The sequence below is a fragment of the Nerophis ophidion genome, linkage group LG11 (genome assembly GCF_033978795.1).
Source record: "Nerophis ophidion isolate RoL-2023_Sa linkage group LG11, RoL_Noph_v1.0, whole genome shotgun sequence".
In the NCBI taxonomy this organism is placed as follows: Eukaryota; Metazoa; Chordata; class Actinopteri; order Syngnathiformes; family Syngnathidae; genus Nerophis; species Nerophis ophidion.
The window spans coordinates 50,680,210-50,706,229 of NC_084621.1; the positions used below are offsets into that span (position 1 = coordinate 50,680,210).

The 26,020-nt window shown below is 37.8% G+C and overlaps 1 protein-coding gene across 2 annotated transcripts in view; it reads left to right on the top strand.

The window, feature by feature from the left end:
* Nucleotides 1-26,020, top strand: part of adcy2a (adenylate cyclase 2a) — a 133,835-nt gene that overhangs the window by 104,099 nt on the left and 3,716 nt on the right. For both annotated transcript variants that reach the window (XM_061916201.1, XM_061916200.1), the window contains 8 exons: nucleotides 2,040-2,159; nucleotides 2,226-2,410; nucleotides 4,366-4,450; nucleotides 9,576-9,734; nucleotides 14,111-14,257; nucleotides 14,454-14,564; nucleotides 17,713-17,827; nucleotides 22,759-22,883. In XM_061916201.1, the coding sequence (XP_061772185.1) occupies nucleotides 2,040-2,159; nucleotides 2,226-2,410; nucleotides 4,366-4,450; nucleotides 9,576-9,734; nucleotides 14,111-14,257; nucleotides 14,454-14,564; nucleotides 17,713-17,827; nucleotides 22,759-22,883 (1,047 nt within the window). The remainder of the gene's footprint in view (nucleotides 1-2,039; nucleotides 2,160-2,225; nucleotides 2,411-4,365; nucleotides 4,451-9,575; nucleotides 9,735-14,110; nucleotides 14,258-14,453; nucleotides 14,565-17,712; nucleotides 17,828-22,758; nucleotides 22,884-26,020) is intronic.

Below are 26,020 nucleotides of genomic sequence, written 5' to 3' on the forward strand. Positions count from 1 at the left end.
AAGTTTTGCACATTGGAAATTCCCCTCAGCATGTACAGTATGTATGAAATATTTATACTTAGTCATTTCCTTGGCTTACATATTGCAGTTGTTCAAAATAATCATCATAAATTCCAAAGGTACATTATCTTGCTATATAGAGAGATCAATTTTATGACAACATTATAGATGATACAATGGAAACACTAGCCTGAGATAGGAATAGCGTGATAAAGCACAGTAGAAGGACTCTGGATAAGACCTTTCCAAAAACTGTTGCCAAAGACTGTGATGAGTTTTTGTGCCTTTTTTTTGACAGTTTTTGTGTCAGTCGCTCAGGGCAGATGAACAAAATTAACTTGGCTTTATTTGCGTCTCATTTTTCTGCTGGTTGTATTTTACCTCTCACCTACGTTAGTTGAGATAAAATCGAGTTGACACAATAACTTGTATAGAAAGTGGAGGTATAGATCAATGTCTTAATATACAATACTGTACAGTTTGGGTGTGATCTACTAAAGGTTTGCTTAAAATTGAAACACCTGCAAACTTGATGGCGCTGTGCAAAAGGAAACAATCTCGCTGCAAAAACGGACGATGGAGAGAGAATTTACCATCCATATTTTGAAAAGAAAAATATGACTTATGGAGTTATTTATTTATTTATTTATTTTATATATATAAGAACAATTCTTGCAATATGCATTTTCTTGCAAGTGGCCACACAAAGCATGTGCACCTTCATTGTGTTAAAAAAAAAGTTATGTTTTGTAGATTGTACTTTAATATTATACAAAAAAGGTGGTTTATATTAAATGTGTCTTCTGCGTATTCCACAAGCACAGGCTCGACCGTTGAAGCATAATGTCATGAACGTGTCTTTTTGGGCACAGTTTGTATAGTACACACAACATCCATCCATTCATCCATTTCTACCGCTTAGTACACATACAACATCATTTGTACTACACACAACAATGTGTGTGTGTAGTACACACAACATCCTCTTTAAAATAGGACCGTCTGCACCACTTTTGCATTTGCAATCAATTGTGCACACAGTCTAAGTCAGTGTTTTTCAACCACTGTGCCGCGGCACACTGGTGTGCCGTGAGATAGTCTGGTGTGCCGTGGGAGATTATGTAATTCCACCTAATTGGGTTGCACACCAGTAATTATAATTCGCAATTCATGTGCCGTTGTTGAGTGTCTGTAGAGCACAGGTAGCTAATTGCTTTGTAGATGTCGGGAACAGGTCGTGTGAGACGACGATGGTTTGTCATGATAAAAACACGCAGACGACAGAGGGAGGCAGCGTGCAGGTAAAAAGGTATCTAATGCTTAAACCAAAAATAAACAAAAGGCGAGTGCCGCTAAGAAAATACATTGATGCTTAGGCATGGCGATGCATAACCAAATTAAAACTGAACAGGCTACAAAGTAAACAAAAAAAACTGAATGCTGGACTACAGCAAAGACTTACCATGTGTGGAGCAGCAGACGGCGTCAATAAAGTACATCCGTACATGACATGACAATCAACGATGTCCCCACTAAGAAGGATAGATAATGAAGTGTCCGCACAACTTAGATAGTCTCAATTGCAAAAACAAAGCAGGGCCGGGGAATAGCGCTCAAGGAATACATGAAACAGTTACAGGAAAATACCAACAAAACAGGAAAAAAACACCAAAATAGGAGCGCAAGACAAGGACTAAGACAGAAAAAAAAGTGCAAATAAGTCAGGGTGTGATGTGACAGGTGGTGACAGTACACCTACTTTCAGACAAGAGCTATTTTGATGCATGCTTGCTCATATTCAACAACTGCCAGAACAACTTTTTTTTGTCAATATCGGCTGCTGAGTTTCGGTTTTGAATGATTTCTGCTGGTGGTGTGCTTTGGGATTTTTTTCAATGAAAACAATGTGCCTTGGCTCAAAAAAGGTTGAAAAACACTGGTCTAAGTAGTTCACCCGTAAAACGCCCACTAATAGTACTACTATAGGCTGTTAAAGTAAGTGACAATATCTTTTTTTTTGTTGTTGCCCATTGTTGCAGTTCTTTTTGGATGACAATGTGTTGCCAGCAGTTTCTATTTACAATTCTTCCAATGAAACACAACTTTACCCACATGGACAAGCAGCTGCTTTTGCTGACAAAAACAACTTTTACCTTCCTGTGAGTGTAAAATTATATTTGACTTGTATTTGGATGAATATGACACTCTCTTGTCTGCCTGTCTAGTATTTAATTTACAGCTGCATCCTGGGCCTGATCTCCTGCTCGGTGTTTCTGAGGATAAACTATGAGCTCAAAATGATCACCATGTTGACAGCAGTGGTGGTTTACAACATCATAATTCTGCAAACACACGCTTCCTTGCTGGATGAGTACAGCAGATTCCTGTACAAATCAGAAAGCCTGGACAGGTATGACATTTTGTGTTGTATGCATGTTCAAAATAAACTGAAACTGACTTACTGAATGACTAAGTAATCACAGCCTTTGCTCAATACTTTTTTGATGCACCTTTGGCAGTAAATTACACCAATCTTTGGGTAGTTTTGGCTATTTTTCTTTAGAGCACCTCTCAAACTCCATCAAGTTGGATGGGAAGTGTTGATTTTAATCCAGGATGTCTCTGTCCATTGCTGCATTCATCTTAGTCTAGTCAGGGAGGTGACCAAAAACCCTATGGTGACTCTGTCAGAGCTACAGCATTACCCTGTGGAGAGAGGAGAACCTTCCAGAAGGACTACCATCCCTGCAGAAATCCACCAATCAGGCATGTATGGTAGAGTAGCCAGACGGATGCCATTTCTTTATAAAAAGTTTACCGAATTGCACCTGAAAGACTCTGAGACCACGATAAACATTTTCAGGTCTGATGAGACAAAGATTGAACTTTTTGGGGTGAATGCCAGGCATCATGTTTGGAGGAAACCTGGCACCACTCATCACCACACCAATCAATACCTGATGGAGCTTGAGAGGGGCTGCAAAGAGGAATAGGCGAAACTGCCCAAAGATACGTGTGCCAAGCTTGTGGCATCATATTCAAAAAGACTTGAGGTTGTATTTGCTGTCAAAGGTGCATCAACAAAGTCTATGAACACTTAATATGCATGTGATTTTTTTTTTTTTTTTTTTAGTAAATTTGCAAAATAAAAATAAACATGGTTCATTATGGGGTATTGTCTGTACAATTTTGTGGACAAAAGAACGTGTATTCCATTTTGAAATAAGGCTGTAGCATAACATATAAAAAAAGTGAAGTGCCGTTATATCCATTCAAAACCCAATCACATTCTGCTATTCACGTCCAAGAAGAATAGATGAGACAACCTTGATAAAAGTATACATTTTACAAACTGATGGTAAAGCACAATGTTGTTTGCAGTTTCACTTCTAATCATAGATATGGAGGCTACTGTGCTGTGCTGATAAAATAAACTACATCAACCAAAATTCCAACTCAATTCTAAAACAAAAGACTATGGCTTGGTGTCACTTTGGCACTTGTACTGACCCTATTAGGCTGACACTATGTTGAAGACAACAGACAGACATGGTTTAAATATGTGGTTTGTTTGCAGTCCTTACGGGATGTAAATATGAACCACTCTGGTGTCTTTGGGAAGGGTTTGTAATGTGTAGAGAGCTAAAGTCAAAACGACACATGGAGACTTGTCTGCAGAGCTTTACCATTGATAAAATGGAAAGCACATCAATTTGCAAAATGCTCTGGCAAAAATAAGTGTGCTTGCTTGAGTGTTGAATGCACAAAAGGTTTCAATTAAAATAGTTATAGATTCGAGATGGCTGTGCTCTTTAAGTCAGTTTTCTCATACGGTTTATTCTTTGACTGTTTATAAATGTCAGATTAGTTCATACGGTATATATTTTAAGTTAAGGACTAAATTAAGTTTCAAGGTTTTTCATGTAATTCCAAAGATATCTTACTAATTAGTGCATTTCGTGCCAAATCCAACTAAATCAGGCTTACACACAGTCTGTTTGACTGTGACAGTAAGTAGGGCTTGGAGTGAATTACTAGCCTTGAATCTTCGCATATTATTTTCCTTTCCATTATGTGCCTTTGGGAAAACACCCCTCATGCCGCGGCAGACAAGCTCGGATAGTGGAATGCAAATTGTAAACAAGCCCTTGTCAAAGCAAAGCAGAAGTGACAGTTCTAATCGAGTAATGGCTCGGAATAAAACGGTCTGTTAACCAATCCTGTGACAGAATGATTACAATCTGCATTACAAATGATGTCTTGCCACACTTACCATCATTTGTCATATCTCAGCTTTAATCACCCTTATATAAAATCTCCTCTCGCTTTCTCAAAACCCGTTTCTATTATTCTCGGTGCTTCAAGACCAGGAGTCCTTAAAGATCTGAAGACTATGGGGTCTATCTCACTCTTCATCTTCTTCATCACTCTACTCGTGCTTGCTCGGCAGGTAAGTCCATGCTTAAATAGCTCGAACGTAGCGAAAGGAATGCAAAATGAATCTGAAGCAACAAGTGCGGCTATAATCTTCATGCTGTCTGCTAATTGATCACAAGCTTGGACAGAAAGTTGTCTCGTACATTACCACCAAAATTGTAGTCCGTCCAATCATTCCATGTCCATATTACGTAATCAACTACTGTATATTGTTTTCATTATTGCATTTCTTGTATAAGTAAAGTTATTATACTTGAGTGCTTTAACGATTGAATGAGAAACATGTCTTGCTCATGCAGTGGAACCTTTCAAGTAGAGCACAATTTGTTACGGGGGGCTTCTTAAAGGCCTTCCAGTTTGTTTGTTTTTAGACGAGTATTCCTATTAGAAATATTGATATTGTAAATAACCTACTCCATAGGACATTTACTTTCTACTTGTAGGCTATATGATAAGCGTTAAGTACTATTTAAAACATCTCTCAGACGTATAAAGAATAGTTAATTGTTGATGATACACTGTAATATAAACAAACATTTTCATCCTCAAAAGAACCCATAGCGTCCAGATGACTAACATTTTATTAACATGTTCTCTTTGTATTTATTACTCCTAAAATCTAACTCCATTATTAGTTTTTGAGTAATCGGTAAATAACTAACTGTAGTTGGAACTCCCCATTTCCATTGCTCGACCCGATATGCTGTCCCCTCTTGGTGTGATGTCATCATTACCATGAATTGATTTACGTGGACCCCGACTTAAACAAGTTGAAAAACTTATTCGGGTGTTACCATTTAGTGGTACATTTTACGGAATATGTACTGTACTGTGCAATCTACTAATAAAAGTTTCAATCAATCAATCTACAGAAGTGGAACTCATTTTCCTGCATAGATAAAAGCATGTAAAAGTATTATTCGGATCGTTTAATTGCATGTTTATGTTCCCCTGGTCCCATGATTACTTCAAAACTGATATGGTTTTGAGCAAAAAAATTTTAAAAAATCTAGCGATAGTTTTGGATTTTACAATAGTTTCGACACACATGGCTTGTTTGCAAAATGACTATGATTCAAGTTCTGAGATTGTCCCAGAGGTGGAACCAAGTCATTGTTTTGCAAGTCCCAAGTAAGTCTCAAGTCTTTGCCCTCAAGTCTCGAATCAAGTCCCGAGTCAAGACAGGCAAGTCCCGAGTCAAGTCCAAAGTCAATACTGGAAAGTCTCAAGTCAAGTCCCAAGTCCTGCATTTTGAGTTTCGAGTCATTTCAAGTCTTTTTAACCACAGACTAATATATGTACACAGATTGTGTACGCTTTTAAAACGCTGTATGTATTAATTATTTAAAAAAACAGTGCTGACATTGCACTTCATAATAGCACTTTTAACCAATTATTCTAAACATTTAACTCATTCCTTTACAGTATAAACATATTTGAAAAAACAAGTGCAACTGTACTTATTTGCACAAAAGTGTTAACATTGTATTTCCATGGAATATTCCATTGTAACTAGTTCCACAGCAGTTTACATCATGTTGTTACCTTATCTCATTGATCTCATCTCACACTATAAATGTGTTGATGTGTGTGTACACATAAAATACATAACAAATACATGAACATAACAATGAACAGTGCTGTACTTTTTAGATGTCAGGGCTCTATGGAATATGTACACATATTCTTAATATAGTATACATTTTAACTGACCTTTATTTAACTATGTTTGTCTTTTTGTAGATGGCTAAAATACACGGTGCTGCTGACCGCCGTCTAACGTTATGTAACTGTGTGTGATACATTCACTAACGTAACATTATGTGTGGGTACCTCATGAAACCCTGCTTAGAAAAAAAATCACTTGACAAAAAGTATGAATAAGGTAGCAAACTGCAGTGGACGCAACAGATTGCCGTGTTTGAAATTACGTTATAACCATAGACATCTTATAAGTAGACGCAGAATTGGCTGCTGTGACGCAAGCAATTTGGCCGCCATCTTGAAGTGGTGATGAGGAGCCGGCAAGCAGCTTAAACCGACATTTGACAGGTAGAAAACAAAGCTGCTGGGCTGGTATTCAGCGTTTTCCTGCTCAAATGAGCGGACTGTTGAAAATAGGAATTGGGGGATTACTTTTCACAAGTAAGATTTAACATTAACATACTATTGGTTGCATTTTCTGAAAAGAATATTACTACAGAGTTAAGCAGGAGCAAAGAACTACAATATTTGTATATGAAAATCACAAAGAAATCTTCTGGGGGAAGATGACCCCCCTACAGGTATTTGGTTTACAAACTTTCAGGCCCACCTAAAACAAAATTCACCAGCCGCTGATTATGATGCATTCTCATTTTATTGTAACCACAGATAAGTCTTCAAGTAACAATATTCAAATAATAACTTTGTTGGGTAAGACATAATTTGGTTTTATTCTGAATCCAGTGAAACAGATTGGTGGTTTTAGCTGAAATGAAGACTTTAAGGTGTTTATGTATGTTTAAGTATTTGGCAGACACTTTTATCCAAAGCAACATACATGAAAAATACATATAAAACAATCACTGTAAACATGATCATTTAAGGGAAGAATGTAATAGAAAATATCAATACAAAGTGTCAAGACAGAATAAACTCTGCTGTTGCAGCAACAGAGATAAAGTCTATAACTGTGGTTCTCAATCTTTTTTCAGTGACGTACCCCCTGTGAACATTTTTTTAATTCAAGTACCCCCTAATCAGAGCAAAGCATTTTTGGTTGAAAAAATAGATAAAGAAGTAAAATACAGCACTATTTCATCAGTTTCTGATTTATTCAATTGTATAACAGTGGAAAATATTGCTCATTTGTAGTGGTCTTTCTTGAACTATTTGGAAAAATAGATGTAAAAATAACTAAAAACTTGTTGAAAAATAAACAAGTGATTCAATTATAAATAAAGATTTCTACACATAGAAGTAATCATCAACTTAAAGTGCCCTCTTTGGGGATTGTTATAGAGAACCATCTCGATTCATGAACTTAATTCTAAACATTTCTTCACAAAAAAGAATACTTTAACATCAATATTAAAAATCTATCCGTCAATACTGAATATTGCATTGTTGCATTTCTTTTCACAGTTTATAGATTTACATTCATATTTTCTTGAAGTATTATTCAATAAATATATTTATAAAGGATTTTGAATTGTTGTTAGAATATTTAAAAAAATATATCATGTATCCCTTGGCATACCTTCAAATACCCCCATTTGAGAACCACTGGTCCATAGGTCCGTAAGATATATAGATATCTAATGTATTCATACATTGTTTATGTAGGATATACACATGTATATATAACCTAATCATATTGTTTATTTAACTTAAAAATAGCTGACTGTTTTTTTCCCCCTTCTCTGGGATTATTATTCCCAGTTTTGATCTCAGTCTAGTCACTTATAGAATATACGAATATGCTATTACTGTTAAGCAAATTATGATCACGCCAAGACATGTGTTCTTTATTATAGTTACACGTATGACGAAAAAGCGCGTGAATATCAGTGGTATTCAGTGAGTTAATATGAAATAAATGCGCTGACAGTTCATTGCTCCTGCCAAATGAATTGCCCTGAGTGGAGCGGATCACCACTCCAAGATGCCGGCCCCGCGTCACGTCAGCGGCAATAGGCAGTAGCACTCGATGCTCCGTCTACTTTTAAGATGTCTATGGTTATAACGTTAGCAGTGAGTTTACAGGCTCACTGATTTAACTACACGACAAATAAAAGTTTCATTACTCAGCCAATAAACGTTAGCTTACATTCAAAACGTACCCTTCTTTGTGCAACTTCAAATGTCGAAGGACGTTGGAAGTTGTAGCGTCTCCGTCTGTAATCTTCCAAACCGCATGATTTGCATACGGCAATTCCTGTTTTGTTGACCAAGTCGTAGTTTTAATACCCGAACGAAACACTTTATGGCATAATTTTCCTCACTCATTCTTCTGTTGTTTGAGAGCTATTCTTCCTTGGTTTTCCTGCAATTTGATTGGATGAATGCTGTGTGACGAAAATAACGTGGATGTAATTTGATTGGCTGTTGTACTGACAAGTAGCGCACAGGCTGTCATCGCACACATGTTGACAAACACGCGTACACAATGGAAGATACGGAACGCTCCTGAATAACTTTTTAATCGTTGGGTTTTGGGGAAAGTTGCAAGTCATGTCAAGTCAAAAGGCTCAAGTCCAAGTCAAGTCACAAGTCATTGATGTTAAAGTCTAAGTCGAGTTGCAAGTCTTTTTACATTTTGTCAAGTCGAGTCTAAAGTCATCAAATTCATGACTCGAGTCCAAGTCATGTGACTCGAGTCCACACCTCTGGATTGTCCCAACGACGAAGCTGGAGAAGGTCAATCAGTCTCCAATCAAGTACACAGCCTGTACTGTTTCAAGCCTTAAATTGAAGAGAGGTTGGCAAATCCTGACCGGTACCCTGCCGAGAGCAGTGGAAAACATTAGTAAAGCGGACACAAAATATGCATCTTTTTCTCTTGTTCTTGAGCATGTGATCTGCTCTTTTTTCTCCATTCTGACTCTGTCTTTCTCACTCAATCAGTTAATCAATCAAAATGCATTTATATAGCCCTCAATCACACGTGTCTCAAAGAGATTCACAGACTCCCACCCCCTGATCTAAACACACATCTCGGCAAGGAAAAATTCAATAGATCCAAGTTTGGGAAAAAGAGGAAACCTACAGAAGGGGCCGCAGAGCTCTGGACCCGACTTTCAGGGTGATCGGCTGCAATGGAGGTAGAGTGGTTATTATTAAAGAACTGTTACATTGATCTATCAAGTAGGAGTTCAGTCGACCCGCAACCCAAAAGATAGTCATAGGTTGAATAGTTATTAACATTTTTAAGGAATTTGGCTGAAGATACAACCCCATTTAATTATCTGTAAATAGAAAAGAAAAAATACAAGAAACTCATGTTGAATCTCGTGTGACGAGATACATTACATTTACTTTAGAGGTTCCATTGTATTGCTGCGCTGCTGATTCTATAATTGTTGATTCTTCATTGATGGAAGCAAGATGTACAAGTGTGCCTTCAGTCTCTTCACCTCTGTGTCCTCTTGTAACAGAATGAATATTACTGTAGGTTAGACTTTTTGTGGAAGAACAAGTTCAAGAAGGAGTGCGAGGAGATCGAAACCATGGAGAACCTTAACAGGGTCTTGTTGGAGAATGTCCTCCCCGCACACGTTGCTGAGCACTTCTTGGCACGGAACTGGAAGAATGAGGTTAGACGGCTGAATGATATCTAGTTTTAACTAAATTGACAGAGAAAAAAAGGTGAAGTTACACAATCAACCAGTGTATTGATAAACCATATGGGTACATTAGTTCATAGCAAAATTAAATAAAAGGAGTGAACCCTCCTGTCAGTCATGCACTCTCTTTGTCTCTGTGGGTGGAGGTGGGGATGCTAACCTATACATACACAGAGAGAAGTTAAGCCTTGTTTTGTAAACACAAGGCAACATACTGTAGCTAGGAATAATCCATATAATTTCTTAAATCGAATCACTTCTTAGAATTACCTTCTTATCCAATTTCTAACATTTCCTAAAAGTTTTATCAATAATCTGACCAAAACTAACCCTGTGACTAACAGGCAGACGCCAGCTAATACATAAACTAAGAGTAACGATGAACAGTGTTACAATACGCAAGACTAAAATGCATTGTATTTCAACTGTAGACTATACAACTATAGACCCATCTCCAAGTTATGCATCCTAGATATAGTTCTTGAAAAACATGTCATTAAAAAAAACATGAAGAATTTCTAGACACCTATGGTCTGCTTTCCAACATCAATCATGCGTTAGAAATACAAACCCCGTTTCCATATGAGTTGGGAAATTGTGTTAGATGTAAATATAAACGGAATACAATGATTTGCAAATCCTTTTCAACCCATATTCAATTGAATGCACTACAAAGACAAGATACTTGATATTAAAACCCATAAACTTTTATTTTTTTTGCAAATAATAATTCACTTAGAATAATTAACTTAGACCTCGTGCCAAAGTAGTTGGGAAAGGGCATGTTCACCACTGTGTTACATCACCTTTTTATTTAACAACACTCAATAAACATTTGGGAACTGATGAGACTACTTGCTGAAGCTTTGAAAGTGGAATTCTTCCCCGTTCTTGTTTTATGTAGCGCTTCAATCGTTGAACAGTCCGGGGTCTCTGCTGTCATATTTTAAGCTTCATAATGCGCCACACATTTTTAATGGGAGACAGGTCTGGACTGCAGGCAGGCCAGGAAAGTACCCGCACTCTTTTTTTGCGAAGCCACGCTGTTGTAACACTTGTCTTGCTGAAATAAGCAGGTGCGTCCATGATAAAATTGCTTGGATGACAACATACAGTATGTTGCTCCAAAACCTGTATTGACCTTTCAGCATTAATGGTGCCTTCACAGATGTGTAAGTTACCCATGCCTTGGGCACTAATGCACCCCCATACCCTCACAGATGCTGGCTTTTGAACTTTGCGCCTATAACAATCCGAATGTTTATTTTCCTCTTTGTTCTGGAGGACACCACGTCCTCTGTTTCCAAATATAATTTGAAATGTGGACTCGTCCGACCACAAAACACCTTTCCACTTTGCATCAGTCCATCTTAGGTGAGCTCAGGGCCAGCCAAGCCGGCGGCGTTTCAGGATATTGTTAATAAATGGGTTTGGCTTTGCATAGTAAAGTTTTGACTTGCACTTACAGATGTAGCGACCAACTGTAGTTACTGACAGTGGTTTTATGAGGTGTTCCTGAGCCCATGTGGTGATATCCTTTACACACTGATGTCGGTTTTTGATGCAGTACCGCCTGAGGGATCAAAAGTCCGTAATATCATCGCTTACGTGCAGTGTTTTCTCCAGATTCTCTGAACTTTTTGATGACTTTACGGACCGTAGATGGTAAAATTCTTAAATTCCTTGCAATAGCTCGTTGAGAAATGTTTTTCTAAAAGTGTTTGACAATTTGCTTACAAAGTGGTGACCTTCACCCCATCCTTGTTTGTGAATTACTTAGAATTTTACGGAAGCTGCTTTTATACCCAATCATGGCACCCAACTGTTCCCAATTAGCTTGCACACCTGTGGGATGTACCATATCAGTGTTTGATGAGCATTCCTCAACTTTATCAGTATTTATTGCCATCTTTCCCAAATTCTTTGTCATGTGTTGCTGGCATCAAATAGTAAAGTTAATGATTATTTGCACAAAAAAAATGTTTATCAGTTTGAACATCAAATATGTTGTTTTTGTAGCATATTCAACTGAATATGGGTTGAAAATGATTTGCAAATCACTATATTCCGTTTATATTTACATCTAACACAATTTCCCCGCTGATATGGAAACGGGGTTTGTAAATACAATTGGAATACAAAGATTTGCAAATCATTTTCAACCCATATTCAGTTGAGTATGCCACAAAGACAACATATTTGATCTTCAAACTGCTAAACATTTTTTTTTTGGCAAATAATCGTTAACTTTAGAATTTGATGCGAGCAATACGTGACAAAGAAGTTGGGAAAGGTGGCGATAAATACTAATAAAGTTGAGGAATGCTCATCAAACACTTATTTGAAACATTCCACAGGTGTGCAGGCTATATGGGAACAGGTGGGTGCCATGATTGGGTATAAAAACAGCTTGCCAAAAAATACTCAGTCTTTCACGAGAAAGGATGGAGCGAGGTACACTCCTTTGTCCACAACTGCGTGAGCAAATAGTCAAACACTTTAAGAACAACGTTTCTCAAAGTGCAATTGCAAGAAATGTAGGGATTTCATCATCTACGGTCCATAATACCATCATAAGGTTCAGAGAATCTGGAGAAATCACTCCACGTATGCGGCATTGCCGGAAACCAACATTGAATGACCGTGACATTCAATTCCTCAGATGGCACTGTATCAAAAGCCGACATCAATCTCTAAAGGATATCACCACATGGGCTCAGGAACACTTCAGAAAACCACTTTCATTAAATACAGTGTGTCGCTACATCTATAAGTGCAAGTTAAAGCTCTACTATGCAAAGCAAAAGTCAGTTATCAACAACATCCAGAAACGCAGCCGGCTTTTCTGGGCCCGAGATCATCTAAGATGGACTGATGCAAAGTGGAAACTAGTTCTGTGGTCTGACGAGTCCACATTTCAAATTGTTTTTGGAAAAAATTGAAATTGTTCTAAAAACATATTTAAGCTTCAAAAACTAGGAGGGTGTTCTTGGGCAAACCAACCGTTTGGACTAGATCTGACCAATCTAAGTCTATGAGCACGAACTGAAGAAGCCTACTCGGATGAGCAGCGAAACGTCTTCCAAGACCAACCAAGCAGTAGAGTTGCGAATGATTGAACGCCTTGAGATGTTAATGTTGAAAGTCATTTAGATTTTTATCTATTGTGTTTGACTGCTGCTGTTTTTGTTGTTGTTTTTTGTATTTCTGTAACTTTGTTTTTCTGCCCTCTTGGCCAGGTGACTACTAGAAAAAATATTTTATTCTCAATTAGTTTTACTAGGTTAAATAAAAGATATAGATTGACTGATTGATTTTGGCAAATGTATATTGAGTGTGTGCAAAGGGTTAGCTGTGCGTATATTAAAAATAATTTAGAGGATACAGGCATGAGTGTAAAATATATTTTATTGTATTATTCATTTTACACAAAATATACCATATACAACATAAAAATAGCTCTGAAGCTTGTCTAAAATACCCCAAAAAACTAAGGACTCTAGCTTGAGTGATGTTGTATTAGTATACAGGCCTCTTGCTTTTAGTGCCTTCCAACATGCATTCTTCAGAATATTTAAGATATTTTGTAATATAAAGTTAAAGTACCAATGATTGTCACACACACACTATGTGTGGTGACATTTTTTCCTCTGCATTTGACCCATCCTTTTGTTCACCCCCTGGGAGGTGAGGGGAGCAGTGGGCAGCAGCGGTGCCGCGCCCAGGAAACCATTTTTGGTGATTTAACGCCCAATTCCAACCCTTGAAGCTGAGTGCCAAGCAGGGAGGTAATGGCTCCCATTTTTATAGTATTTGGAATGACTCGGTCGGGGTTTGAACTCACGACCTAATGATCTCAGGGCGGACACTCTAACCACTAGGCCACTGAGTAGGTTGTATTTGGAGGCATGTATGAGATTTACAGTAATGACCTATCGGGTCTGTAGATTCAGTCTTGAATTAATAAATGACTATATTATTAATTTGCTCTTTTCATGATATATGTTTATTTTAATTGGTCTGTTCATCATTTTAAGTATATCCTTTTTATTAAAAAGTACTTTTGAAAAAGTACAACTTTTTTTTAAAACCAAAAGCATTTAAACAGACTCATTTTACCAAGTGTAGATTATTTATTTATTCAAGTTATTTCAAGTAATTTTCCATATGGTTTAGTAACTTATTCAAACAATAAATAAAACCAATTGAACTCCAACCTTCAAAATGGAAATTTAGGTGATGGTGTTCAAAATTGCAATACCAGGATTGCTTTGGCTGTTTCAAGTTAATACAGGTTGTATTTACTGAAAAACAATATATTTTGACTTCAGCTTTTCATCTTGCAGGATTTGTACCACCAATCATATGATGTGGTGTGCGTCATGTTTGCCTCCATCCCAGACTTTAAAGAGTTTTACACAGAATCTGACGTCAATAAGGAAGGATTGGAGTGTCTCAGGCTGCTTAATGAGATCATCGCTGACTTTGATGAGGTAAATAATTGTTGGATACAACCTGTGAACAGCAAGTTTACTCTAGTTTAACACTTAGATATCCATCTTTTTATTGTGCTTTTCAAGCTAATTATTACAAAGTCGATACTTGAATGCTAGAATGACTGAGAATACATCTACATCAAAGTGCATTTGTTATGCATGTAGTGAACACTATTTGTATTTATATGTCCAGCTGCTGTCGAAGCCTAAATTCAGTGGTGTGGAAAAGATTAAAACTATTGGAAGCACATACATGGCTGCTACAGGGCTCAATGCCTCACCTGGACCAGAGTACCCATCACAGGTACGATTCTCTTACACACACTTTAAAACACAGTGCAACCTCCAAAAATGGACGGTGGGCTCCATTAAAATTCAAATAAACTGTGTCAAACTGTGGTTGTTATACCATCAATATTACCAACATTTACACACTCTTACTTACAAGTTTTCTTTATGTATTGTTTTGCTCCTGAAAAGGAATCTGGGATTCATTTCTGATAAAATCGATTACATTTTGAGGAATCGGTAAATACTTGGAACGTCTCTTTTCTCCTCGCCACAGTCGATATGCCGCCCTCTCTTGGTGTGACGTCATCTATAGAACTGCAGCCTATTCCTCTGCATAGACATTGTGGATAAACAAATATAAAACTGTTATTTTGATCACTTAATTGCATAATTTTGTCCCGCAGTATCCATGATTACTTCAAAACATTTATGGTTACCACTATAAGGAAAAAATAAATGTCCGGACATCCCTGTGCTTCCATGTCCTCTTCTATAGACACCATAGCCTGTGTTTCCTGATTGCTCTTTTAGCATTTTCTCTAGGATCTTGACGGAAATATCAGTAGAAGAGCATGCAAAATAAAATACTAGCGGCTTATCATCTTTTTCTCTTGTTTTTGATTGCTGGGTTGTGCCCTTCTTTCTTTGTTTTTCTGCAGATTCTAAGTCAGTCGTTCTCCTGATTCGAATAATAGCGTTTGGTTTGAGACTTTTAAATATTTTCCATCAGAATTACAACAAAAAACCTTTTTCTTCGAAGTCAGAATAAATAAAATGGTCGGTGCATACTACACTCCTCTTGCTCGGTTCGTTGCCATTTGCCCAAGTCAATTTGACTGAAAAGGTGTAGACTTTCATCATACTCCCATCATTTAAAAATGTGTGCAGGTTGACCATTTCTTTAGTCGTATTGATACAACCTGCAACAATGCATCTTGTAGCCATATTTGTAAATTCCTTCAAATTATGTGTGAAATCATTGTGATTTGGGCTAAAGATGATACCAAAACATTTAGGGCCTGATCTCATAAGTTCCAAATAACACGTGGTACAGTACGTTTTGTGTGCAAACTATACAGCTGCGTGGACTATTAATACGGCTTTTGCATGTGATTTACTAAGACTGCATGTACAAATGATAACATGTGCAAAACCGGTGCAGACTGCCGTATTTAAATATTATTATCAATCAATCAATTAATGATTATTTATATAGCCCTAAATCACTAATGTCTCAAAGGGCTGCACAAACCACAACACAAACCACAACAACATCCTCAGTAGAGCCCACATATGCGAGTAGTATTGTAATTATGTGTCCATGGAAACTTTAATTTTCCTCCACATTCATGCTATTATGCTCTCCAACAAGTGCGGTTTTGTAATGTTGAACAAGCCCACACATCTTTAACCTTTACATTGTCTGCAACATAGAATTGCAACCTAGACAACAGAAACTATTTTATGTAGACTGGCGGCGCACGCTGTGCAGGGAGGCGGTTGACCAACACAACACCACAGCACATTCATGCGTCTGGAACGATGCAAAAGCAAGGAAAAGCATATTGCAAGACATTTTTATATATAGGAGATGTATAATGATCATATATTTCCTGAATTGAAAACCAAACACTATTCAAAACAAAAAACACCCGCACACACCAAAACGCATAAATTTAATTTGTTTTCTAAATCACCCCCTTAAGTCATCCAGCAGCTGTAAAATTATAAACATATATTAATGAATAGAGGATATCTGAATTTTTAAATTTTTTTTATGACAGTTCAATTACCGTGAAACAAATATGCAGGGTTACCTGTTTTTCTCACAGCTATGTGTGCGTAACTCGTGCAGTTTGCATGTGTTTTAAAATAGTGCTCGCAGAACAGTTGTAGTTTTGATAAATTACATTGCACATGCAGAGTAAATATATTCTCCTGCCAGTATTGTGGGTGTTTTAATAATCAGCATATATTATGTTTATACATGAAAGACCAACACACCAAATTGATTGCTTAATTTTGCTTATTTAAGAGATGCAATCCTCTGCGTACGAGTTTAGTAGATCAGCTTTTTGCGCGCAATCAAGTTTGCACGTGTATTAGTACACGCAAATCTACAGGTCAGGTCCGTACTACGCATTATAAAATTACCTCCAGTCTTCTGTAGGTAGTCAGCAAGCTGAGGCAGGTCGCCAATATTTTGGAGCTAAAAGTGGGCATCAAACAACAAGCCTAAAATCACTACTCTTGTCTATTTTGGGGGGAATTTTACCTGCAGACATAATTTTTTGGGTCAAAAACTATGGAAAAACTGCCCATGTTTTTAGCATCCGAGAGGCCTTTTGTGAAAATGTAAATTAAATGTTTTAAGTAACATGCTAACTTCCTCAGCTAACAATAAAATAATTTAACCACTGTCAAATAATTTTACTTTGATTTTACTAAATCAAAGTGAAATTGTATATACTTTAATTAAGCGTGTAAAGGACTTGACTACTTCTTGCCGGGATCCCCAGCAAGAACATTCAGAAGCTGCAGTACATACAGAATAGTGCTGCGAAGATCCTGATGAGAGTACGGAAATACGACCACATCACACCAACTCTCAAATCTCTTCACTGGCTTCCTGTTCCACTCAGGATTGATTTCAAAGATTCCCTACTAACTCTCCAGTGCCTCCATGGAAATGCCCCCGTCTACCTCAAAGAACTGATCACCCCCAAATCCTCCACACGACACCTCCTAAGACAAAGCTACAAACTATGGGGGACCGGGCTTTCCGCTCCGCTGCTCCCAGTCTGTGGAACGCTCTCCCTGACCACCTGAGGGTACCTCAGACTGTGGATGCTTTTAAAAAAGGCTTAAAAACCCTTTGTTTAAAAAAATACTTTTTATAGATATGCATGCTGGTTCTAGCTATTGGGTTGTTTCTAGTGTTATACTTTATTTGTTTCATTATCTTTTTATTATTATTATTATTATTATTATTATTATTACTAGTATTACTATGTTTTTACACTGTGGCACTTTGAGGTTGTTTGCGCAACGTAAACTGCTTTTTTTACAAATGAAATCTATTATAATTATTTTTAATGGGTCACGCAAACAAAAACTGTTTTTCTCATGTAATGGCCATACGTTGTGTTGTGTATTCACAGGAACATGACCGGCAGTACATGCACATTGGGACCATGGTGGAGTTTGCTTTTGCTTTGGTGGGGAAGCTGGATGTTATCAACAAACACTCCTTCAATGACTTTAAACTGCGAGTTGGTGGGTTAAAAGAAACACACACTGTTGTGAGAGTGAGTCTTTTATGGGATATTTCTGCCTGCACTTTTCATGCAAAAACAGGGAAGAAGTGTGTTCTATTCAGAGGTGGGTAGTAACGCGCTACATTTACTCCGTTACATCTACTTGAGTAACTTTTGGGATAAATTGTACTTCTGAGAGTAGTTTTAATGCAACATACTTTTACTTTTACTTGAGTATATTTATAGAGAAGAAACGCTACTTTTACTCCGCTCCATTTATCTACATTCAGCTCGCTACTCGGTACTGATTTTTATCGATCTGTTATTGCGCGCCCAGTTTGTTTTGTTTTGTCAGACAGACCTTAAAAGTAGGATCTATCACATGCCTGCGTTTCACCAATCAAATGCAGTCACTGGTGACGTTTGACCCCATTTCTCCAATCAAACAGAGCCAGGTGGTCACCTGATTAACTCCACTTTTTTATTTATTTTTATGAACGTTTATTTATAATTTCAACATTAACAAACAGTTGAAAATAATAATCAAATGAAGTACAAAAACAGTACAAAACAGTATAAAAACCGTACAAAACAGCCCCGGGGGGTTGTAAATTCAAAGTACCTAAAAAAGAATGCAAAATATATATACCATATTTTTTTGAATTGCCCCAGGGCATATAGTAAGCGCCTGCCTTGAATTACTGCCGGGTCGAACTCGCTTCCCAAAATAATGAGCGCATGCTTAGTATTACCGCCTGATCGAACTCGTGACGTCTCGAGTGACACTTTCCCTGTCATCATTTTCAAAATGGAGGAGGCTGATTTCAATACTGGTAATTTGAAATCGCATAAAGGGAAGAAGATTAAGAGCTATTCAGTATGATTTAAGGTCCAAGCTTACATCACACTCAAATTTTTACTGCATACCTTTGGTAAGTGCCGGAGTGAGAATCAATCAGTCAATCAATGTTTATTTATATAGCCCTAAATCACAAATGTCTCAAAGGACTGTACAAACCATTACGACTACGACATCCTCGGAAGAACCCACAAAAGGGCAAGGAAAACTCACACCCAGTGGGCAGGGAGAATTCACATCCAGTGGGACGCCAGTGACAATGCTGACTATGAGAAACCTTGGAGAGGACCTCAGATGTGGGCAACCCCCCCGCCTCTCTAGGGGACTGAAAGCAATGGATGTCGAGCGGGTCTAACATGATACTGTGAAAGTTCAATCCATAGTGGCTCCAACACAGCCGCGAGACTTCAGCTCAAAGCGGATCCAAGACAGCAGCGAGAGTCCCGTCCACAGGAAACCATCTCAAGCAGAGGCGGATCAGCAGCGTAGAGATGTCCCCAACCGATACACAGGCGAGCAGTCCATCCTGGGTCCCAACGAGCGGTCCATCCTGGGTCTCGACTCTGGACAGCCAGTACTTCATCCATGGTCATCGGACCGGACCCCCTCCACAAGGGAGGGGGGGAAATAGGAGAAAAAAGAAAAGAAGCGGCAGATCAACTGGTCTAAAAAGGAGGTCTATTTAAAGGCTAGAGTATACAGATGAGTTTTAAGGTGAGACTTAAATGCTTCTAGTGAGGTAGCATCTCGAACTGTTACCGGGAGGGCATTCCAGAGTACTGGAGCCCGAACGGAAAACGCTCTATAGCCCGCAGACTTTTTTTGGGCTTTAGAGAAGAGGTTTCGAAATAATTAGCGTATGCTTACTTTTACCGCATGCCTTTGATAAGCGCAGGAGTGAGAAGAGGTTTTAAATTAATTAGCGCCCCGGCGGCAATTCAAGGCAATACGGTATATATATATATATATATATATATATATATATATATATATATATATATATATATATATATATATATGAAATAAACCAAGTGCAAAGCCATAGGCTCACTCAATCTCAATAAATAACTTAAATTTGGAACACGGCATCATCATCGTTTTCAAGGCACAAAAAACAGGTCGGGTATTGAGAAACTTACATTTATGAATATAAAACTTAGCCAATTGTATAATGAGGTTGCAAAGATAAAATTCATTTTCAATTTTCTTTTCAATATAGTGTAAAACCAAATATATATTATTTAATATATATTATTGTTTTAGTTGCTTAAGAGATATTCCGGGCTCTGAATTTGTTCATTGCTATTTTTATGTTTTTGTGCATTACTTGTTGCCGTAATCATTCAACAAACAGGTTACTCATCAGTTACTCAGTACTTGAGTAGTTTTTTCACAACATACTTTTTACTTTTACTCAAGTAAATATTTGGGTGACTACTCCTTACTTTTACTTGAGTAATAAATCTCTAAAGTAACAGTACTTTTACTTGAGTACAATTTCTGGCTACTCTACCCACCTCTGGTGCTGTTAGATACAGGGTGTATAGTAAACGACAACAGAGGAGAAAGTAAGAGAGAATCAGTAATGAAGGTCCCAGCTCATGGCATGTGGTGAGAGCAAGAGTCAATACCTTCAACCTGACTGGAGGGCCCAGCATGCGATGCTCCATTAACTCAGCAGTATGCATGTGTAACAGCACATCCCTGCTGCTTCCTGACGGACTCGGAGAGACGAATACGAGACACCACCAACTGTGACATAAGAAATTAATATCAGGCCTACTGTGTGCCGTATCTTCAATTCCCACCACTGTAGAAATTGACTCATTGACCAGCGTAATAAGTGGGGTTGTGTGCTGTGCAGTGCTCCGTAGCAAGCTTTGGCAGACATGTATATGTTCCGGATCAAAAACCTGCCGGCATTTAACTTTCACTTAAGCTCTTGTTCATTGAGGTATTGCAAAATGCTATGTTTAGTCAGCACACGCACAGTACTTTCACTTGTTCGTAGATATTTTCATTTATCCAGTTCATTGTAGTGTCAGCTCGGGGCTGTTCAGATTGTCTTGGAAGACAATTTCGCCACAACAGTTTCGCCTCCCATCCAAGCAGACTTCATCAGCTCTTGCTTAGAGGACCCCTCGACAATTGATACAACCAGATGGAATGCTAACTAATGTTTTTGTGCTGGCAGAGGTTTTGGGGTGCCAGATGTAAACAACCAATCAGACTATTTTAGCTGACATATTTTGAATATAATATCTCACTTTGAGCTAATTTTCTTCACATTTGAGATATAAATTAAATGGTAAATATAAATGTTAATATAAATAGTGAATACAAAACGTTAAATCTAAATCTTAATTTCAATTAGTGAATGTTGGATATGAATGTTAAATATAAATGTTACATTTGATATTTAACTCTAAATTTTATTTAGTCTTATTTAATCTTATCTTAATCTTATTTAATCCTACCCCTTTTCTTTTCCATAGCAGTTGCTAAAGCTTTTGTTCACTTTCTGTTCTGAATATATTCTGAATTATTACTTATGAAGTGTATTGTGAATGAATTGAGAACAGGAAGTGAACAAAAGTTTTAGCAACTGCTATGTACAGGAAAAGGGGTATGATTAAATAAGATCTGCTTCTTCCTATTCCTTTTCGAAAATGTTGAATATAGAAACTGGAAATTGTGATGTATCATGTTGTATGCATGCATGTTTGAAATAAACTCAAACTCAATGTTAAATCAAAATGTTAAATGTTCATTATAAACGTTAACTGTAAATGTTAGGTCTGAATCTAAATGTTAATTATGAATGTTGAATGTTAAATCTAAATTTTAAATATACATTTTAAATCCAATTTTAAATATAATTGTTGACGCTCAAATAAAATCCATCTATCCATCCATTTTTTACCTCTTGTGCCTCTCAGGGTTGCACAGGTGGCTGGATGTTAACTATATATGTTAATCTACATGTTAAACCTAAATGTTAAATCAAAAACTAAATGGTAAATACAAATATTATATATATCTAGCCATCCTTATCTACCGCTTGTGCTTCTCGGAGTCGCGCGGGTGGCTGGATTTTAAATATAAATGTTATTCTAAATATCAAATCTAAATGTCGAATGTTAAATCGAAATGGTAAATTTAGATATTACATATATATGTGGGCTTCACGGTGGAAGAGGGGTTTGTGCGTCTGCTTCACAATATGAAGGTCCTGAGTAGTCCTTGGTTCAATCCCAGGCTCGGGATTTTTCTGTGTGGAGTTTGCATGTCCTCCCCGTGACTGCGTGGGTTCCCTCCGGGTACTCCGGCTTCCTCCCGCTTCCAAAGACATGCACCTGGGGATAGGTTGATTGGCAACACTAAATTGGCCCTAGTGTGTGAATGTGAGTGTGAATGTTGTCTGTCTATCTGTGTTGGCCCTGCGATGAGGTGGCGACTTGTCCAAGATGTACACCGCCTTCCGCCCGATTGTAGCTGAGATAGGCACCCCCCCCCCCCCCATATTTGACATATATATGTCAAATATAAATGTTGAATATGAATGTTGAATCTCGATCTAATGTTAAATAGTTAAATCTAAATATCTCACCAAGCGTAACGTAATAATTTAGAAAATGTGCAAATATTCCACTGTTCCTACATCTACATTTCTGACAGCCTTGCTGTGAGGGAGTTGGACAGTGACAATAAGCAATGCATTTGTTTGTTTTTTTACGTGATTTAATGTTTGCATTTGACTATGATTTTCCACCACATTGCGAATGAATAATTTTGTTTAGGCATGGCCCATCTTATAGAGCACACTGTAAATATTTTTAATCTGGTACTAGGCGCTCAGACAAAATCTGTCCTATCTCAATCTCGTTTTGATTGATTGATTGATGCTTTTATCAGTAGATTGCACAGTTCAGTACATATTCCGTACAATTGACCACTAAATGGTAACACCCCAATAAGTTTTTCAACTTGTTTAAGTCGGGGTCTACGTTAATCAATTCATGGTATCATAGTATTGTAATGATAGCTGGAACACTATGATGATTCCATTCCAATAATGACTTTCCCCACAGGTATTAACCATGGTCCAGTGATCGCTGGAGTCATCGGAGCACAGAAACCACAGTATGATATCTGGGGGAACACAGTGAATGTAGCCAGCAGAATGGACAGCACAGGACTCCTGGGGAAAATACAGGTAAATAGTACACAGTAGCATTACATTGATGGCCTTCAACAAGAGAACAATGTCAAAAATAAACTGAAGTTGCTCTCTTTATTGAACTTAGAAATAAGTATTTTATCCAAAATAATATAGTCCCTAATAGTAATATAATAATAGGTGGCGACTTGTCCAGGGTGTACCCTGCCTTCCGCCCGGTTGTAGCTGAGATAGGCGCCAGCGCCCCCCGCAACCCCGAAAGGGAATAAGCGGTAGAAAATGGATGGATGGATGGATATAATGGTCCTGCAACACAAATGATTGACATTTACAGTATACTGCTCAATGACTGTTGGGTCAGACTGAAGTCAAAGTGCAACAAAATATTATATGCAGACTAGTTCATTTACAAAACCCAAAACCAGTGAAGTTGACATGTTGTGTAACTCGTAAATAAAAACAGAATGCAATGATTTGCAAATCATTTTCAACTTATATTGAATTGAATATACTGCAAAGACAAGATATTTAATGTTCGAACTGGGAAACTTTGTTTCTTTTTGCAAATAATCATTGACTTAGAATTTAATGACGGCAATACATTATAAAAAAGTTAGCACAGGGGAATTTTTACCCCTGTGTTACATGGCCTTTTTTTTAACAACACTCAGTACACGTTTGGGAACCGAGGAGAACAATTTTTGAAACTTTTCAGGTGGAATTATTTCCCATTCTTGCTTGATGTACAGCTCAAGTTGTTCAACAGTCCGGGGTCTCTGTTGTGGTATGTTAGGCTTCATATTGCGCCACACATTTTCAATGGGAGACAGGTCTGGACTTCAGTCAGGCCAGTCTAGTACCCACACTCTTTTACTATGAAGCCACACTGTTCTAACACGTGGCTTGGCATTGTCTTGCTGAAATATGCAGGGGCGTCCATGATAATGTTGCTTGGATGGCAACATATGTTGCTCCAAAACCTGTATGTACCTTTCAGCATTAATGGTGCCTTCACAGATGTGTAAGTGACCCAAGCCTTGGGCACTAATACACCCCCATACCATCACAGATGCTGGCTTTTAAACTTTGCGTCCATAACAATCCGGATGGTTCTTTTCATCTTTGTTCCGGAGGACACAACATCAACAGTTTCCAAAAACAATTTAAAATGTGGACTTGTCAGACCACAGAATACTTTTCCACTTTGCATCAGTCCATTTCTGGATGTTGTTAATAAATGGCTTTGGCTGTGCATAGTAGAGTTTTAACTTGCACTTACAGATGTAGCGACAAACTGCAGTTACTGACCGTGGTTTTCTGAAGTGTTTTTGAGCCTATGTGGTGATGTTCTTTACACACTGATGTTGCTTTTTGATGCAGTACCACCTGGGGGATCGAAGGTCCATAATGTTGTCGCTTACAGGCAGTGATTTCTCCAGATTCTCTGAACCTTTTGATATTACAGACCATAGATGGTGAAATACCTAAATTCCTTGCAATAGCCTGTTGATAAATGTTGTTCATAAACCGTTCAACAATTTGCTCACCTATTTGTTCACAAAGTGGTGACCCTCGTCCCATCCTTGTTTGTGAATGACTGAGCATTTCATGGAAGCTGCTTTTATACACAATCATGGCACCCACATGTTCCCAATTAGCCTGTTCACCTGTGGGATATTACGAATACGTTTTTGATGACCATTCCTTAACTTTCTCAGTCTTCTTTGCCACTTGTGCCAGCTTGTTTGAAACATGTAGCATACATCAAATTCCAGATGAGCTAATATTTGCCAAAAATAACAACGTTTTCCTGTTCGAACATTATCTTGTCTTTGCAGTCTATTCAATGAAATATAAGTTGAAAAGGATTTGCAAATCATTGTATTCTGTTTTTATTTACGATTTACACAACGTGCCAACTTCACTGGTTTTGGGTTTTGTATACAGGTTTAATAGAATATGTATAAGATGAAATTAATGCATTAATAAACCTAATTTTACGTCAGACATTTCATGGTCAGCAATAATGATCCACCTTGGGAAAAGTAGTACTGGTAGGAAACAAAACATTAGTGATTCTTACCGTATATTTGCCACTGTCAAGGTTCGATCAGATTGCGTTTTCTCTTCAACTATTTGTTATTAAAAAATATCCTCGGAAGCATTGGTTACATTTTAAATGACAGAACAGATGCATCAAAGATAAAACATTTTACATTACCGGTACATGGGATGTCTAAAGCTCTTTCATCTGCTCCCTGGCTGAGCGATGATAAAATGTGATGCGTTTTCTACCTGAATGACGTTACTGAAGTATCCATTCAGTCCTGCTTCACTGCCTGCACGTTCCTGATAGACCGAGACGCTGCACACTTCCAAGAATAGCAGTTGATATTTTAAGGCTTGAAATGATCCAAAAATACCGTTTACAGAAGGCTTGTATTCCCATAGCCCATATTTGTGTGTTGCTTCAACCCAAGTTCTGTCACTGTGACTACACTTCATAAGTGTGTTGGGAACCAACAGCCAGGTGTTTGTTATGTATTATGTTTCGTCTGCTGGCGGGTATTATATGAGCTCGGTCAAAATCGATCGGTAAAGTATCACATTGTCTGTTTAATTATTGTGTCACATGTCCAAATAATAACCAGAGACACTTCAGCCTGCTCAAATGAAGTTGCTTTTTGCGTTGCCCAATGTGTTTGTTGGGCTTTATTTTTTTTGTGTCTGCACCATTATTGTAGCTACAAAAATGTCCGCTCCATTGACCACATCTAAATATAAGGTATACCCAACCAACATTTTATTTTGTATATACGTTGGGCGGACAGGTCACTCGCTTGTGTTCTTTCATAAAAGGAACAGACGACAGTGCTTGTAACCTGGCATCTGCGTCGTACTGAATCCGCTAAACCTCTTATTCAGCACGTAGCTGTTTGGCCTTTTGAAGCCCGCTTAGAGGTCATGAATTTCCGTCCCGTGCAGCGGCCATTTCCTTCTTTAATGGTCGGCTCGATCTTCTTCGGGTTTGGATGTCACGGTTTGATGAGCGTTGCTTGCAGCGTGACTCCAAGGATGCAGAGATAGCAGAAGACATACGGGTAAAATTATATTTAAATGGCGACAAAGAGGGGTTCAGGACGCAGAATAATAATGTCATGATCCGTGGTCCG